The sequence below is a fragment of the Strongylocentrotus purpuratus genome, unplaced genomic scaffold, assembly GCF_000002235.5.
Source record: "Strongylocentrotus purpuratus isolate Spur 01 unplaced genomic scaffold, Spur_5.0 spur5_scaffold_12, whole genome shotgun sequence".
NCBI lineage: Eukaryota > Metazoa > Echinodermata > Echinoidea > Camarodonta > Strongylocentrotidae > Strongylocentrotus > Strongylocentrotus purpuratus.
The window spans coordinates 22,990,423-23,009,455 of NW_022145597.1; the positions used below are offsets into that span (position 1 = coordinate 22,990,423).

Consider the following 19,033-nt stretch of genomic DNA (forward strand, 5'->3'; position numbering starts at 1 on the left):
CACTGTATGACCACAAGTTAATTTGCCTTATTTAAAGCTCAAAACAACCCTACAGTTTATTTGAGGGCCTCTCTATATGTATCTTGACAAACTCACACAAAGCACAAAAATACGTACTTTTATGTTTTAACTTTAAAGGGTATTTCAAGGGACCCATGCATGCAGAGTTGCATGGTCAACAAACTCTTTACAGGTTGATGACATCATCACTGATGCATTATGGATGCAGTTCCGGAGCACATTACAGAGTACATGCATGAGAGAGGACACTATTAGTGTTACCACTTTTGTTTTCAATTTTCATGAAATTTCAGTGTAAGCAGACGATTCTTGCATTATCGCTTCAACCAAAACCAAGACAGTACCACAGCGGTGATAAATCTTGTCCATTTACATCACAAATATTAACCAAAACTGATTTCTCCGGATGTAAAATATTTCAAAATATTCCCAGCAAAAAAATTGAGGTATTCTTGCATAAATGCATGCAGTTATGGGTAAAATTGTAATTTTGCATACATGAAGTGTAACTTCCAATATGAGATGTTGAATTGCATTTAAAATTCAATCCACAATTCAAAATAGACATGAATCTTTGTTAGGCACTGGAGATTGGACAAATCAATCACCTTAATCGCACTTTGTGATGTATTTGTGACACTGTTTTGAATACAGAAATTGGACCTCATTTGGCAAAATGTTTTCTCACAAAAATAAAGTCGCTTAACAATACCTGAACTTGAAGAGGTAAATATTTCCTTCACTATTCATGGGAGAAATCCAAACTGTTATCAAGTTGGTTTTAAAGAGAGTGTGTTCAGAAACTTGAATTGAAACTTTTGTATGATCTCATTTACAGTAATACAGTTGTCATGAAATGTCAAATGGACTTAAGTACAGATTCTCTCGAGTTTACTTGGAGATGACAGACTTGATTAAAAGTATATTGAATACACATTACACATGCATAGACAAAGAAATTCTTGCTGTTAAAACAACAGATCGCTTAAGTTTAAAACATAATACATTTTCGTATACTGAAGAAAAAACATGCTGAAACGTTACTGTACAAATCAGAAAACTGGCAAAAAACAGCATTTACTGGTACCATCATTGGCTACTGCATGAGAACAAGAAAGGTGTAACTCCACAATAAAATGTAAAATTGATTAAGGCCATTCTGGCTTTGAACAGAAAATACATTATATTACATTTAGACGGAAATACATGAATACAAAGAGATAACATGAAAATTCCACTGGATAAAAAACACAATGCACTGACACAAAGTTTGATTCAATGTAGTTTGTGATAAAAGTACGACCCAGTACTGAGGAGTTAATATGTACGGTGTGAATAAGTAGCAATGCACGGAATAACTGCAACACAGATAAATACACTTTTTTGCGTAAATTAATGTTTTAGATTTTCCCATAATGTATTTATGGTAATTAAATCAACAATTCTCGATCAGGCAGTTTTCTCAGATGCATTTGATAACAAAATGGAAGAACAATGTTTTGCTTGATAAAAGGAAATGTCATGTACTGTGTGAATACTTTGAATTGAATTAATCATTGAATAATTCGATGCAGTGTTTGAATAGTGTGGTGATTACTTAATCATGAGGGGGAAAAACCTTTTACAGAACATTTCTCTTGATAATTTGGCCATTGAAATATACCAAATACCTCAATATATCCAGTTACATTTTCAGACAATAACCCAAAATCTGTTGCGATTTGTTAGAAATAATGGGGGAAGCTGAAGAAAAGATAATAAATAATTTATCGCCCTTCTTCTGGTTCCAAATTGGACAATTTGAGACACTAATGTGAGGTCAAAGATCTTTTAAGCATCAAAAGAAAAAGAGAATTATTCCTAAACGGAAACGTGATATTAATGAGAAAATCAAATGGAAATAATACAAATCATCCCTTAAAATTAACAAAATGTAAAATATAAAATCACTAAAAACCATTTTGAATACAGTTTGCTGGTTTTTATACACAGATAAATCTCCAGGCTATGCTGGTTATGTTGATTTTCTTGTGTTAGTTAGTACTGCTCTCCTCTCACGTAAACAAAATCAAACTCCTTCTCTCACTTTCTCTCTCTTTCTCTCTCTCTCTCTCTCCATCTCTCTTTCTCTTTCTTTACTTCTCTCTTTCTCACAATCTCTTACTCAAAAAGAAGCCATTTCTGCTTAAATCATGTATTAATCAGCACAGCAATGGGCATTGTGAATAAACAAAATCATAACAAATCTGAGCTACATTTCGTCCTTGTTTTCACGAAGTGACGGTAGTGAGGAAAATCGTCACGCAAAGTGAATGCAATTTTTTTTCACTACCGTCACTTCGTGAAAACAGCGACGATTTGTGGATATACATGTAGCCCAATCGCACATGTATCTTCCACAACTATCTAAACAAAATGTTTTGAGGATCTGCAAAAATGATTCAATCTTTTGAGGTCATTGATTGAATATATAGTAGCACCTTCCTTGCAAATATATTTACAATTACATAAATACCTTGTCATTTTTAGTAAAGTAATTTAAAAATGAATTTCACCATCCACAAAACTTTCAACATGAGTATAAAGTATGAAATATGTGTAGTGCAATAGTTTAAAGGGAGAGATCAAACCATAATACCAAAGATGCTACATGTAAATCTTCACCTACATCAAAGTATTTTGTCATTATTAATGATCATACAGCGTTTGCTTTAGATGTACCCATCAAGCGAGAAATAATGGGCGTTAGGAACTTGGAAAGGGACAGTGAAAGTACTATGAAATAGGATATTTCCTGATTAGTTTGGACATCTGAATATATACGTTCTTCGTTGAAAACTGCCAGTACTGACGATGACTTTACAATTACGACATACACACTATAATTGACACACATGTATAATTTACAAGATGACCACAAACACGTAGTACTGCTACAAACAGCCCATATGAAATGCTTTCTCTCTGAACGAGCCAGAAACATGAATACAAAGAGCTTTCAAAACCATGAATAGATGCTTCAGAGCAATTCTTTTGCCATGTTCATAAAATAAGGCAGGCTGTTTGTTGGCTTTAAAAGTGGATTAAATATAAACATAAACCTAGTAGGCACTGTACTGTATAATCGAGAATACATCTATACTTGAATACCTGTAGTCTTCCGTACATAAGGCAGCAATTTTCAAATGAGACCACATATTTTTCTTAACCTACAGCTGTCTTGCAAAAGCTGCCAAGTTGAATACACTTTTATTTTGATACAATACAAACATCTTTGGTTGGACTTATACACAAAAAAGGCACTAAGTTTTCTGGATAGTGTAGGATAACTCCATAAACACCTGATCAAATATCGACTGTTAAGAGCCAGAAAGACATTAACCCAAGAGATAATGCCCTCTTGGCTCCGAGCAGACTATATTGTTATCACTGGTATGTACTGTTTGATCAAAGGCACTATTTGTATGCAAAAGCAATAAAGGCAATAATCCTCATTGCAGGCAGAGTTGGTTGGTATATACTGATCACATGATCAAGATGATGGCAATGCATTGTGGGAGCAGTTACGGACCAGAATACGCACAGTAGTACAATAGATAGAGGGCCAAGGCAGTGCAGTCTAACCAACGGAAAATTCCTAGGGTGAATTATATAAAAGCAACTTCCTCTACAAGATGCCTCAAGCCTAGAAATGGCCCTGCATAATTTAGTATGGTAATCCACATAATGATGTACAATTATATGTTGTTAGAGGATTATTACAATTGGTTAAGTATGATGCATATATTTGAATACATTAGTAGCCATCCCTAATTATCCCCAGCTGGCATTCCCCATTTGCAAGGTGTGTTTACATGCAGGCCACTGTGCACATCACAATGACATACTGCATCAACACATCTCATCTCGTTCTGCTGGAGTATTTCAGCTGATATCTTGCGGATGTCCAATACTATGAAACTGCAGCTACACCCTTCTTTGCGAGATGACCTTGGAATCACAAGCATATATCACAGGCCTAGCGTTGTACCGCTATGCCACCTGATGAGTGCAAACATCATATCTCTCCTGTTATGCAGTGACTAACTCGCTTGCAAACCTTTTCCTCGCAGTTTCGAAAAGTATTGAAGACCTTCACCATACTAGATTTAAACAGTTGTAGCTCTTCTTGTACATGTAGGTTAGATGTAACAACATAATACATAGGGTGTCGATTTGGGGATTTGGATGTTTGAAGGAAAATGAAGTGAGGCAAATAGCCAAGTTATACTTTTAGACAATTCTATACATTTAGACAACATTTTTTTGGGGGGGATAAAGCCCGACAAGAATCACTCTGAGGAGATGTATATCAATCGATCCCCTCTCGGGTCGCCATCAAAATATCTGTGTGTCATCACATCAATTTGACATCATGAAGAGGAGGTTGCTGTGTTCATTGCCATTACAACCATCAACAGAGTACTGATGTCGTCTCCCACGTCTGTGCCATTCAGTCAAGGGGTCCGGTTGATCATGTCCGTTTCATCATGCATTCTTCAAGGAAAACATCGTGCGCATGCATGGGATGAGTTCCCGACCACTAGCCCAAGTCCTTTAAAATTTTTTACTGTTACTGGATCTTGAAAGGCTACATCAAGACGACTGACCCATGACTCATGACCTTTGACCCTTTCCATAATCCAGTCCACCTGCAATCAAACCCGCATCATTCAGAGCTGCATCCAGTATCATACATGTATCTCTAGCACGGCTTGTTGGCTGCAGATGTCTCCCAAGTCTTGTGGCCCAGCAACGAGAAAGGCCGGTTCGGTTGCAGGACAAAGGTCTGTAATAGTGGATAGTGGCCCTATAACCAGGTAAGAAAATTGTTGACATCGCCGACGTCGCCCACATCACTAAGGATATCAGAGTCGAGGGCCTCGGGGAGGGACGGGACGAGGTCGTCACTGTCCATGGAGGTGACTGCCGTGCCGCTGTCAGACGGGTCCATGGTGTCCATCGAGGCCATGTCCACGTTGGTGCTAGGGAGGGTCTCCAAGAAGTCCCCCATACTGGCCAGGGGCGGAAGAGGGCGTGGCGCTTGCTTGTCTAACGGCTTGCGGTCTGTAGGGGGCGCTGTAAGAGATGCAAGAATTAAACAAAATAGATGATTTATAACTGCTAATAAACTAAGACGAGACCGGGGACATTGGGAAAAGTATCACAAGGGCATGGATGAAATAGAAAAAAAGAGAGGGCTTGCGGTCTGTAGGGGGTGTTGTAATAGATGCAAGAATTGAACGAAATAGATGATTTATACCTACTAATAAACTACTTGTGTGTTTAAAGGGGGGGGGGGGATAGATGAGATCGAGACATTGGGAATAGTATCACAAGGGCATGGATGAAAAGGAAAAAAGAAAGGACTTGGTCATAACCTGACCCGATGATATTACTTCTATCTCTACATCAAAAGTTTAACTACAAAATTATTAGTTTTTTTTTAAACTTTCGACCTGGACCCAACAGTATACCTATACTTTCTAATACTAATCCTAAACCTAAACCCGATCACAAACCTTATATTAACCGGATGGCCAGTATCCAGCTAAAATGTACAGCTGCTGCTGGGTTTAAGCTTTGTCTTAAGTCAGACTGAACAAAGGTCTAAGCATTCTCAGTGTTCAACATAACCTAGTCTCGGTGTTAGGTTTGAATTGTGTTAGGTTTGAATTGAATAGGTACTGGTCAAAGACCATGAGCTCTGTGACCAAGGTTTGACCATGTTCAAACATGAATTACCAAAAAATGTGCACTCAGTGGCATTTCATTCTTGACCATGGAACTAACACCATAATCTACCATGGTAGCTCATGATTAAATTTGCCTGGGAAATATCCAGTCTTTACTTTAACAACATAAAGCCTAGAGCAAATGTGACCTGAGCCAAAGTTGGATCACCTGCAGCAGTAAGTAGTGGCAAATTTAGCCAATGTGGAGAGCCTCTAGACAGAATTTTTAAATTCCTTTAGGTGATCCTCAGGCATTGGCTGGTGCTTAATATCATTATGTTAATGTTATATCATTTTTTCAACCTTGTGATGTTTTGTATGTTATCATCTTGCCTGTAAATAAAAATAAATGAATAAATAAATGTAGATAAAATGCCTAGCTCAAGGACATGAGCACCGTTACTCACCTTCAGACGAGTCCATGTCTTCCAGGGTGTTCAAGAGATCTTCTGGCGTCCTGGGGTGGCTGACGTTGCTGAGACCACACCCACTGTCACCGCTCTCCTCTCGCCGGTGGAAGTTGGTGGTGTTACTACTGCTCAGGAAGGGGTCAGTTCCTCCGGTGATGGAGTCGTTGTTATTGTTGTTAGGCAGAGAGTCCCGCAGCTCACGTCGCAGAGCTAGCTCCTGCATGGTGGAGGGAAGAAAGAGATAAAGAGAAAGGGGGGAAGAAGAGTAAGGTAACTGGATTTGCCTCATCATACATGGACATATATGTGTAGATAAGTTAGGAGCCCCAGCTGATAGGACTTTACATGACTGAAAGATTTTCTAAGTATACTTTGTTCAAGATATATTGTAAAACAGCATCTGAGGAACTAATACTTCAACAAGCTCTGCTTCTAGTTAGTTCCTCTTTTCTTGTGCTATTACTACTGTATTATATTTGTCGTTTCATTGTATATTTTTTGTAATATATTTATTCATTGTATTATGTTTTGCATGAGAAATAAAATCATTTGAATCAAGAACAGCCTCGCATAACAACTTTCAAGGTGAAAAGAATTTTACAATAACCATTTATGCACATGTTTACAAACTGGCCCGTGATTCTCTCTCCTTCTTTTTTGATCCAGAAATTCTGGTTCACTACAGTACCAAACCTCTCCTTGTAGAGGATGTACATGTATATGTTCTTGTCCCTGGGTACAAACATGTAATTCAATTATAGAAAATAGTCAGGTAAAAGATGGGCAAATTACACTAAGGATATTCAGATTGTTCTGCCTGTAATAACATGACATGAAAACAATCATTGGTGCTTGTGAAAAGTTCCTTTCGCACAAAGGACAAATCAATTTTTCATTGATTGTGTAGAAAATGATAGATGTGTCTCGCAAGTAACATACATATACATATGAATCTCCAAAGTGGATAGGTATACAGATGAAAAAGAAAGATATCATAGATTTGAATATCATTTGCCCCTGGGAACAAGGTAATATCAGAATACAAACAAACTTTTTTTACAAAGAGCAATGCATCCCATTTGCGCATGAATAGACTATTCTAAGCAAAGATTGTACTATCAAATTAAGAGTCAACTTTGATTTGTTTTACCTGTAACATGTTTTGTTTTTATTTGTTGGTTTAATTATTTTCATAGAAACACATGTATAAGTATTTTACACAAATATAAATGAGGTGGGAAAAGTATATATCTGCATGTATAATAAAGGCAACTTTCTAAAAACTAATTGCCGCAGATTTTCCTTAGGATGCTACATGTACTCATCAAAATGTTTTGAATGAATATCATAGACCTACATGTACGTGTAAATGTGTTTACATGAAAGCCTTTAACTTCAAACTAGACTATACCAGATTTCTCTCTTTCTAAACAATGAAGCAGATAGTTAGAGGGTTAGGGGTACTGTTGACAAAGGGTCCTGAAAGCCGACTTGCCATGCTGACAGATCATCACCATAAGAGGGCTGCAAGCCTCTCTCCCTACTGTGAGATGAACTACTTTAGAAACACACAGACCCAGCGGTACAGCCCCGGTCAAGGAGAAAAAGACTTAGGGTGGATAATGAGCCGTCTTGGAGGAGCAGAGGAGGGCAATCTAGCTAGTGGGTCAGTCAGGGATCTAGGTCATTGCATCTGAGCTGATAAGTTTTCTCTTTGTTTATTGGCCCTTTAAAAGACTTCAATATTACGATAATTGGTGATTGCATGTGGTCTTGACTCTTGAAAGTTTTCTCTGTATTTTGTTGGTACTTTAAAGTTATCAATATAGTAATTTTAGACATGGAAGGGTTCTAACTAGGTCTGTATTACATGTTACAAATTAATGCCCTTTTGTTGAGCTGGTGCTTGGGGGAACTATCATATATAAAAAATTGTGTTTCATAATGTAGAATGGAATTGCAACCCCCCCCCCCCCCCCACCCATGAAACTTACTGGCCTCATTCTAAACCATTTGTACGTGTTTACAACTAGGCCACCTCAGCATATTAGCCTATATCATCATGATCAGAATTACTATTATTCTTATTGATCCATTCCCATTATAATTAACAGTCCATCCCAAATAATATCCATTGGGCCATGATAAAAGTAAACAGACATAGACAATGAGTTGCCTGGTAAGTGATATGCATAACATAAAGGTTCAATACATGCATCATCATCACCATCACCATTATCATTACTGTCTTCACAGAGTATGAGTTAGGCATATAGTTACTATGTTTGTGTATAACAACTTTTCATTATGTATTGTTCTTTAATTTGTATTTACATTGGTTCACTCAATATACATTTGTTAATGTCTCAAACTTTGAATTTGGTACAGCTATATTATTTAAACCAGAGACATGTATTTTAGACCTTTAGAAAAGTCTGAACTACAGCTATGGGCTAGACACGATACAGAATAAACACAGGAGTCCTGACGAGCTAAGCTCAGAGATTGGGTTAGCAGAGAGATGCCAAATAAAGCTTGACAGTACATCTTGACTGATGACCTCATGAAAAGCATCAACTAGACTTGATGGACAGACCCTTCAAGTGTGTTACTCCTCGATAAGCACATGCAGAGCATAGGCAGGCCTATAATGACTTCACACCACAACTAGAAAATAAATCTAAAGTACATAACTTAGCACATAGGAGCACAGCACTTAGGAGCACTAACAATCAAAAGCCTACGCATAAAAACTTCAATACAACCTCAACCTCCAAACAGCACATGACAAGGTTAGGGCATTACCAAGCAGGCATACAAATAAAAATACAATATAATCCACTAAAACAACATAACTTTCAAAGCATATAAAATGTAAAATTATATTTGCCAACAAGGCCTATATCGAGATGTTCAAATAAATATACTCCACCACCAGAAAATAACCTCTAAAGCACATAAATGGTTGTTCAAACCAGGCCTATATATGAATAAATATAAAATTGATACCAGCAGAATCCAGAAACTCTGACCTTCGAAGTGCATAAAAAGTATATTATCTAACAGACCTAAAAGTAAATTTTCAATATGTATTAAATCCACAGTATACACTTTTCGATCGTTAGGTTACTCGGGTTAAGTACAGTTTGCTTTTATTGATACCACGGTATCTGATTTTCAGTCAATGTTGATCTTCTGATTATTCCTTTGTTTATTGACATGTTCTTAAGACCAGGGTGGTCTTGTTATCTCAGAAGTTTCTATGCTATCAAAACTCACAATCAACCCCTCAAAAAATAAAAAATAAAATTGATGCTCCAATGTTCAATTTAGTTGTGCATGTGGGCGGGGGCAATGAATCATGTGACTAGTCTACCGTCTGTTCAGATCCAGAAGGGGGCCATATCTCTGTGTTTAAGTATAGAGTGGTGAAGTGTGACGTCATCAAAAATCTATTCTAAAAATATATTTATGACGTCGCAGCTTCGGTACTCTATAGAGTTAAAGCCCTTCTGGCTCCAAAGAAATTATATAATAAGTAAAAATAGTTTCAAGATTCCAAAGTTTTAAATTTATAGCAACATCCACTTTATATCCACAATTGAAATTATTGTCCCCGCAATATTTGTTTCATCACGTACTAGTCAAAAACGTATTCTTTCACATGATTGGTACGTAATAAGAGCTTCCATTTCATTTTTTGAGAGGGGGCGTTTCCAAAACTGGTCTATACCTTTAAACATGGTTTAACTTTATGCAGCTTTTGAGATCACAGCCAGAGAAAAGATCATCAAAAAAAAAAAAGACAATACAGCACTATTGGAAGAACAAGTTCCCTGGGAGCTAGGAGCTGGGACTGGAGACTAATCTTTTGGGTAGACTGACAGGGAGGCCAAAAGAAAAACATCTTGGATTACTCCGCCTCCTCATTGGAGAGGGTCATGGCCCTTGTGCAGCTATAATCAGCACCAATACGTCTCCCTTTCTCCTCCGCTCCTAGAGAAGGCAGGCGATCGACGTATGATTACATGGAAAAGTTTGTTCGTAACTTGCCATGATGAGTATTAAAGCCCTTAGCGAAAGATGGTCATGGTTAAGCTAGTGTGTTAGAAGTACGCTCCTGTGTTCCTGTGCAATGGTATCAAAGTATTGCCCTAGTTTCATTTTTTTGGTCTTTCCCCGAAAATGAGCATCGAATTGAAGACATCACTTTGTGAATTACACACAGAATCTTTGTGTATGACTTATCAACTCTTCTCATGTCACATGTAGTTTATGAACAGCAAGATACAGGCATAATTCTAGACCATTTCACAAATTTCTACAATCGATTACTAAGATTGAGAGATTTAAACAAATTCATGTAGATCTGCCCCTCCTCCCCCCCCCCCCATCCTTCCTACTTGCGGTTTGTGTTCTCTACCTCTCTCAGCTTGTCCGAACCATCCCATGAGGATTTCCATCCACTTCCATCATATATATTTGAAACTGTTACACACAAATGCGAATGCTGACATTTCAATCAACCTTCCGCGAAATCCACAATTTGACTTGAATCTTACGACTCGTCAAAGAGGTAGGGGGTATTTTGGGGGTGTAGCAAGTTCGGAAATAGCCATTCTCCTCTCGTGGGAATCACAAGGTATGTTCTCATGTGTATGTGAGGCCATCAGCTTGAGCATAGAAGTACCTCATTCACATACACCCCACAGCTGCCCCGGCCAAGAAAGCAACAAACAATTCTATTCCAAGCAATCCCAAAATACATCATGATCTTCTCCCACGTTCAAACCAATAGAATTCATTGTACAGCTTAATGATGCATGTAACTTCTATTCTATTTCTATTCTGGACGTTGTATGAAGGAACGTTGTATAACGAGATACATATTATTAGCATCGTTTCAAAACGAAAAGTAAATGAAATTAATGAATGAGGATTGTCAAAACAAATTTGATAGAAATATCATTAACTTTTATTTGTTCTCCTAAGTGACTTCTCCCTTGGGGTACAACTCAAACTATCTTGGAAAATTGGAAAGTTGTCTGGTGCTACATCACATTGACATTTACTGATTCAGCCAGGTTGAAGTGCCCATATGAATAGTGCTCACATTTAACAACTTCCTAAATTACAACACTTTTTTTGTTTTTTTTGTTGTTGATTTCATTCAAACTTTCACCAGTCTGCTTCTCTGATTTCTCCCTTCTTTTAAGGTAGGATTTGTCCTCATCTCGAGAGACAGAAGGGCATTAAGTCTGTGTTAAAGCAAAAGTTAATTCCCTTCTTTCTTTAAACAGACTACATTTATTACCCTTGTGTTGATTAAATTGCCCATGCACAGTAAAATGAACATCAGAACATACTTAAAAGCACCAGCATGGTGCTAGGAAAACCGTAACAAGGCAGCGAAACAAACAGCAGGGCGTCGCTAACTCACAGTTCACAATCGAGATCAATTTCCATGCCCCTTGTTATCAAGTTGTTTTCAAATGTGCAAGAACATGTGTGGAAAAAAGTGAATGCAAACCAGCATCATCCCCTGTCAATGACCCCAAACTGCCCCTACTTTCAATCAAAACATTTAAGGTAATCATCAGCTCTGGTTACAAGCAAATCAAAGAACTTCACACTCACTACAAGTTTATTTAATTAACAATTAAGTATCATTATTATTAGCCTACATAATTGATGGTTCAGAAGGATTCTTAGCAGAAAAAACTAACTTCAAAATGAACAAAGCAGAAAATATTGATATTAAGCAGTTAGCTTAGAGATTGTCAATGTCTTTCTGTCTATTGCACAAATATGTAAAGCCAGTAATATCTGAACACAAAGAAAGACAAAGGGACAAAGTGTTTAGTTCTGGAAAGATTAAAAGAGCTGTCCTATAAAAGGGAGCTCTCATAGCAAGATTCCTAAAAGAGCAATCCAACGCTTGTAATAAGTTCATTTGTATGAAAGCAGAAAAATAAAACAATCTGAATGGCAAAAGTTTGAAATATATCGGACCAATACTAATTACTAAGCGAGTTATGAATGTTTGAAATATGACATAACTGCAGCTATGCAAATCTCATATTGGCAATTTTGTCAGTGGATTACGACACTTTCTTTTAGTTCTTTCAGTTTTGTGCTTTCAAGTTTGGTTTTCACTTTAAATACAAATTTCACTATTCTTACAGACAGAAAGTGCATATAAAACAATACATGAATCTGATGAAGGATCACAGTACTCTTGAGAGACTAGAGGGCAATGTCCTCCAGTCTTCTAAGAAATCTTCCTGGGGGAATTTGGAGGAGTCTGGTTTGGATTTTGTCAGGGTTTGTTTAAAGAGGATGGATTACTCGCTTCCAAAGAAACAGGAGAAGAAAGATGGTTTGATTAGTAATCCTATGATCTATGTTCTAGTACATCGAGTGTGTTCAGTTGAGATCCAGAAGGGCATTTATTATGTGATAAATTATTGAATTTACCAGTAGGCCCCTTCTTGCTGTTGGCAGATAATATAGTATCCTCCATCATGTTACATGTATATAAGAACAGAGAAGGAATTTTTTTAGGGCAACATTGATGAATGAGCATGGTTTTGGGTCTAAACAAATATGGCCTATATGGTACTATGTTAGTGAGAAATTTTATTTTTATCAAAACTATATTTCAGGTAAAATCACTTTATTGGATTATTAAGAATTTAAGATACAGTTTCACATTAGAAATCATTATTATACTGTTCATAGATTGTGTTGTTGTTGTTGTCTTTATCCTGTATATAGGTCTACAAACAAGTAGACTATAATAAATTATTTTGTAGTTTTTGTTGTTTTGACTTGTTAGTTTTACCGGGTATGCAAAAACTATGAATTAGCTGATATTCAATAAAGATTTTTTTTTTTAAAGAGTAAAGCCATAGATAGTGCAGAGATTTCCTACCAGTTCAAAGCAGTTCTTGAGCTTAAAAAATATGCATATGGAATAAATTGAAAAGGATTGCGAGTTCAAGCCATAATAAAACTGTCATTCCATAATTCACCTTGTTATAAATATGTCCCAAACCTGAAATTATTTTCATATGTTTTGATACAAAAAGCTGAGATTCCCTTTACGTTTTGAGACTCGAATATTCTAGATTACCCCTTATGTCATCAAGGAGTTTAGGTTATGGAGAATAGCGTATTCTACAGGGGATTGTGGGTAACGTACATTCATACTAAAGGTATGTTGCATTATGTGTATGCCGTACTCCATCAATTCACCAGTGTTGCATGGAAATATAAATGGAGGGAAAGTGAGGAGGGATGATACAGGAGGAAGGAGGGGAAAGGAGAAGGTGGAAGGAGGGGGGAGGAGGTGGAAGGAGGTGGAAGGAGGGGGGAGAAGGGGGAAGGAGGGGGAAGAAACTTTCTGCAGTATAGAAGGAAAGCAAAGGGAAGCAAACTGGTTATATGGGGCAGACAAAGAGGAATAAATAAGGTGATGGGCAGAGTTGCCGTAAGGGGGACAATAAGAAGGCAGAGAGATAGAGGGCAGAGGGGAAGGACTAAAGAGGGGGGGGGGGGGGGAAAGGAACAACAGAGACAAGGGAAGCTTTTATACACAGACATACATGGACACCAAGTACATGTAAGTTCAAAAGATAAAGAATATAGACTATGTAAAAAACTATATCAAAAAGGAATTTAATCAAAAATTTAATAGAAGTGAAAAGATACACAAAAACAAACCCAAAAAAAGAATAGGAAAGTGGATATTTAAAATTTGGAAGAAAATTTATAAGATAGGACATTTAAGAAGGGCGTATTGAAAGAAACATGGCTGCCAAAGAAATAAGATTCACGTGGAGCGATCTGGACGGTGGCCAAGTTTCAAGAACATGAAAAGGTTTCTTAGAAAGAAAACATCCCCGGCACACAATGAGGGTTGCATGAGGTCATTTTGACTCATTTAAAAATCTTTCCAGACTCTACGACAACGATAAAGTAGCTTAGCGGAATGAAGTGGTACGAGAGGACTAGTCTGGAACGCAAAATGCACAATAGTTGAAAATCATTATGTTATCACACAGAAGTAGAACCACATGGTTAGGATATGGAGCTGGTAAAGGCATACAGGTATACCATATCAATAAGGCTTAATGTTAGATAAAATTTCATTTAGAAATGTCAAAAATTAACTTTAATTAACAAACATCACTAATTATCATGCATTTTTCCTTCCGGATGCGTCTATTCTTTGTAACACTTCATTTTGCTATGCTACTTAAGCCTAGGTGCAATGTAGGACGCCTTTGATATAGATAGGAACCCCTGTCTGTCCATGTTAGGGGGCCTTATGGACTAATGACAAGGACAGCTTTCCCTAATCAGATTTATAAATCATAACCTTATGTAAAATCATTTAACAAGGAAAGCACACTCGCTGCTCGTATTAACCATGAAGTAGATAGAGAGAGGTCCATGTACCATCAAGGGATTAAACATTTTAAAGGAGATAACGATCTAATCAGGTTGACTTTAGTTTTCATATACAAATATAGAAAAGTAGAATAAGGAGTGAAAAAGGTTTTAAAAATATAAACATTTTAGAAAAATATTCAATTGACATAGTTATTAGTTAATGTATTATTTGATCATGTTATACTTTGTCCTTAAATCTTACATTTCTGATTTTTGTTTTCAATTAAGCATTGTACTTAGAATATACATGATTCGTCATATTTTCTTAACTGTTGTAATTAAGTTAGCGAAAGTATTTCACCGTCATGTTAAATAATTTTCTTTGTCTTAATCTACAATTATCTAAGTCACTAATCAGTCTATGTAATTATACCTTATACGTTCTATTGCTCTCTGTTAACGCGCATACAGAGGGCAACACAGTATGTGCTACATATTAAGCCTAACACTTATATTATTACTATCATTTCTAACTTTCAGAGCTTGGTACGCTTAAAGGCAATGCTACACAAAGTCAACAGTGACCATCGGTCCCTTCCATACTTCCATACCTCCTCTACTATGATTTGTCCTATTTACAGACACTCTATAACGTAAACTATCATTAAATGTCAAACTCACAAAGCCAGCTCAACTTCTAGTCTGCATGCACAAACCCTTGTTGGTCATCTTGTTTAAAAATAGTGTCTGAATTGCGAGACCACGCAGAATGCATGGTCTACTGTGTTCCATAGGGTTTGTACTATAACTCTATTTATCACAACCAGAGTTAACAAGTGACAGAGCTAGACTCAGCTCAAGACTTTTTAATGGAATCGTGTTTTGATGTCAAATTAGAGTCTGAGTCTGAAGACTACTTGAGTTCACTGATTGGTCTGTTATACATCGTGTATGTTAACATACTCAGGGGTTGCCCAGACGACTCCAATAGCCATCCAATCTAAAAGCTAGTCTACCTCATCACACTCTTTGAAAATTTGGAGGTTGTTGAGATGCGTACTGCATTTATCTTAGATTAGAAACAGCAGCAATACTGCGTAAATGCTTAGGCCTATGTGAGGTATCCCGGTGTACGACTGAAGGATGTCTCTTGGAGCAAGTGCTACCACCTACCAACACACTTACATGCAGGCCTTAATGTTACTTGGATAATATAAACAACACATAGATCAACTGCAGGAAGACCAGACCACAGTCAGAGGCAACTCTGACCCTAATACTGAAACTTATAAACCTGACCTGACCATGACCTTAGCAGTCTAACCCTAACTAACCCTGACCCTAATCCTAACACATTATACTGATGCGTAACTGGGTATTCTGCACTAAGCTGAACCAATCAATATCTGCCTTGCTAAAAACTGAGCGGCACTGGTGGGATCGCGTCTGAAACGGTAAGCTAAACGAAGTTGAGAGTTTCTGGTGTAAGTTGGCAAGACTCCAGGGCTGTAGGAGGCCGGGGCTAGGGGGTACATGGTCTACGCAAAACCAGCTGCACTCAATTGTATACACAGCCTTTTTGTCACGACCAACCGACCGTAGTTTACGATGCCAATGGCAGAATAACCAGGTTCCAATTTGGAAAAGCCAAGCAGAGGTTTATATAAAAGAGAGAAAGAGGACTTGAGCAAAGGTTCAGAGTTTCTCCTTGCTGGTGCCAATTACCGGTTTCATCTTTTTGACATCTCATATTGAGAATCTGTGATTCTGTGTAGCAGGCTTTATATAGACTTTAAAGTGAAGATGGTGATGGTGAAAATAATGGGGAACAATATCCTAAATGTCTGACAGGTAAAACAAGGGGCACACACATAAAGGTGTATTTTAAAGTATAACAGGCTTGTATCGGGCTGGGGCAGGGGCAGCAGTCAAATTCACTATTTCACAGGAAGCATTGCTATCCGAGGTCCAGTTCAAGCTTGTTTGGGCTGATGGAGAGGCATCTACATGTACATAATATAATGAGGTAAAATGAGAATATAGGGCAAGACATTGCAATCCTGCATGTAAGCAACCCTGGTATAAAACCTGGAGCAAGCAGGCTTTGTGCGACTTGAGAAAATGGAAACAAGAAACATCAACCAATCGCAGCTGATTTTAAAGATAAACACTGATATCTCAAGCTCGAGCTTGTTTCGAAATGCTAATAAGAACATAGGCCTAGATGCTCCTATTCTCCATGGGGGCAAGTCTTGTATAAAAATTAAATAAAACCTAAAGCGAGCAGGGTTTGTGCGATTCGGAGCAATAAAGACAAAGAGCCTTCAAAATCTGACCATCTTCTTGACCAGCCCTGCTCCAATTTGAGCTTGTACAGGCTCATGGAAAATCACGTACCGAAGCAAAGTAAGAATTTAGGCCTAGATATCATGTGATCAGAGCAAGAAGGACATTAACTCTGTGATAAGCCATACGAGTTATCATCCTTCTGGCTCCGACTGGACAGTATTACAATCCTGCATGCAGCAGGCAGGCAACCCTGGTATATAACCCAATATAAAAACCAGGCACCGATCGGTCGGTACTGGTGAATCTGATTCTCTGCTCCTCGTCTTGAATTACCATCCAATCAGCAAGCATGGAGTACTACATGCCCTCAATTTTAATGAGCGACACATCACCCGTTGAGAGCCAAAGGGGCATTAAATGGGTGTTACTTGATAGGGGATAATTCCCTTCTACCTCTGAACATGTGATATTTTATAGGCCAGACTGTGTGCTTGGTTTTTCTTGTCAAACCCTATCTGCAGATGGTATCATAATGAATTAGGCCCAAAGGAAATTTAGAAATGAAAAGAAAAATCAAAGTGTACAGAAATTTATAAAAATCTATCCTCAATCTGCCCCTCCTTCCTTCTTGCCTTTTATTACTTTATATACCTGCCATCAGCCCCCCCCCTAAAAATACATTATATCTGCATGATTTAATCAATGTGGGAATATAGGCCTTTGACATACACATTGAATCAATGAATGCTGATCTGAAGGAGAAAGATTTTAATCAGGATTCCAGAATTCCTTCAAGTCAAATAAAAGAATATAATAAAAATAAAAATCATGAACATGCATCAAGGGACACAAGTAACAAACACCATTTTTTTTGGGTAATGACAAACTCTGTATTTGTACCAGTACCAAGGGACAAGGACATACTGAACTTTTGAAAGTTCAGCAGCCCCATTATGCAGGCCTGCATTATGGCATGAACAACAAAAAATGGAGAAAAAAACTTTTGATGATGGATTATTTCAGCAGCACTATAGGATGTTTTTCTGCTGACTGAAGATTGTCTGATTTAGGCCGACAGCCCAGATAAATGTAATCTTTTCATCCTCCATTTTTTTTCTTTCTCAAAAATCTTTTTTCAATCATTAATAACAGGCAAGAGAAATGGGGCTAAAAAACAACTCCGGGTAAACATCGAGCCCCTGTTTGATCATAAAAGACAGGGTCGAAGCAGAGAAGGGAGGAAGGACACGATTCAAAGATCTACCTGAAAAAAAATTGAATGGTGTTGTGATAATGTGCACTGGTGTGGCACGGTTTGACTGGCTAAAATAGAGATTAGTCCCCCAAATATAAGCATATCAGTCTCTTTTTTCGTATTTTTTCAATGTTGACTTTTCGCTTGAGTTGAATCGCTCAAAAACAAGCTGAAAAGGGAGTACTGGATCAGTGCGTGATGCATGTTTGTATGGATGAAGAACAAAGTTGAACAGTTTGGATACTGGTACATATCATGATACATGGTTTATACAGAAGGTAGCAAGTGCAGTGAAGTTTACTTGCTTCCAGATAGGCCACCACTAATATATGGTGTAGAAGTGATGTAGTCGATATGGTCTTATCACTTGACTTAAAATAAGCATGGGTTCGAGCCCCAGCATTATATCCTTAAGCAAGGCATTTTTATTAACATTGTTCCTCTCCACCTAGATGATAATTGGGTACCGGGTAGGATGTGTTTGTCATTGTTGTTGGAAGAGCAAGCATAATATTCCTAATTATACTTCCAACAATTATTCATGTTGTGTTCTGATGCGCCTTTTCTTGCCACATTTCGCAGAGCTACTTTACTGTAAGCAATGCAATGTTAGGTGTCTATTATTCAAGCATTCTATTACTGATGGGGCCAAAGAACAGAGAAATGTTGCCATAGAAACAAAACAAAAACCAAAAACGATGATCATGCATCATGGTATGACAGGAATAACATGCAGGCACCAAATACAAGTAGTTTATAACAAAAATGGGAGAATCTGTTGTTAAAGAAACACATGCATATACCAAATAACTAAGACAATGTAATTTCTAACTATAAAATAAACAACACACAATCACAATTAACAACACAAGTCTCTTTAGTGCTTA

At 37.5% G+C, this 19,033-nt stretch overlaps 1 protein-coding gene across 3 annotated transcripts in view; it reads right to left on the reverse strand.

Moving 5' to 3' along the window:
* Positions 1–2,916: 2,916 nt before the first annotated feature.
* The window catches only part of LOC584590 (transcriptional coactivator YAP1), a 44,210-nt gene continuing 28,093 nt past the window's right edge, over positions 2,917–19,033 (reverse strand). For all 3 annotated transcript variants that reach the window (XM_030982144.1, XM_011680013.2, XM_784449.5), the window contains 2 exons: positions 6,203–6,422; positions 2,917–5,139 (listed from right to left, as the gene is read on the reverse strand). In XM_030982144.1, coding sequence (XP_030838004.1) covers positions 4,871–5,139; positions 6,203–6,422 — 489 coding nt within the window. In that variant the 3' untranslated portion in view covers positions 2,917–4,870. The remainder of the gene's footprint in view (positions 5,140–6,202; positions 6,423–19,033) is intronic.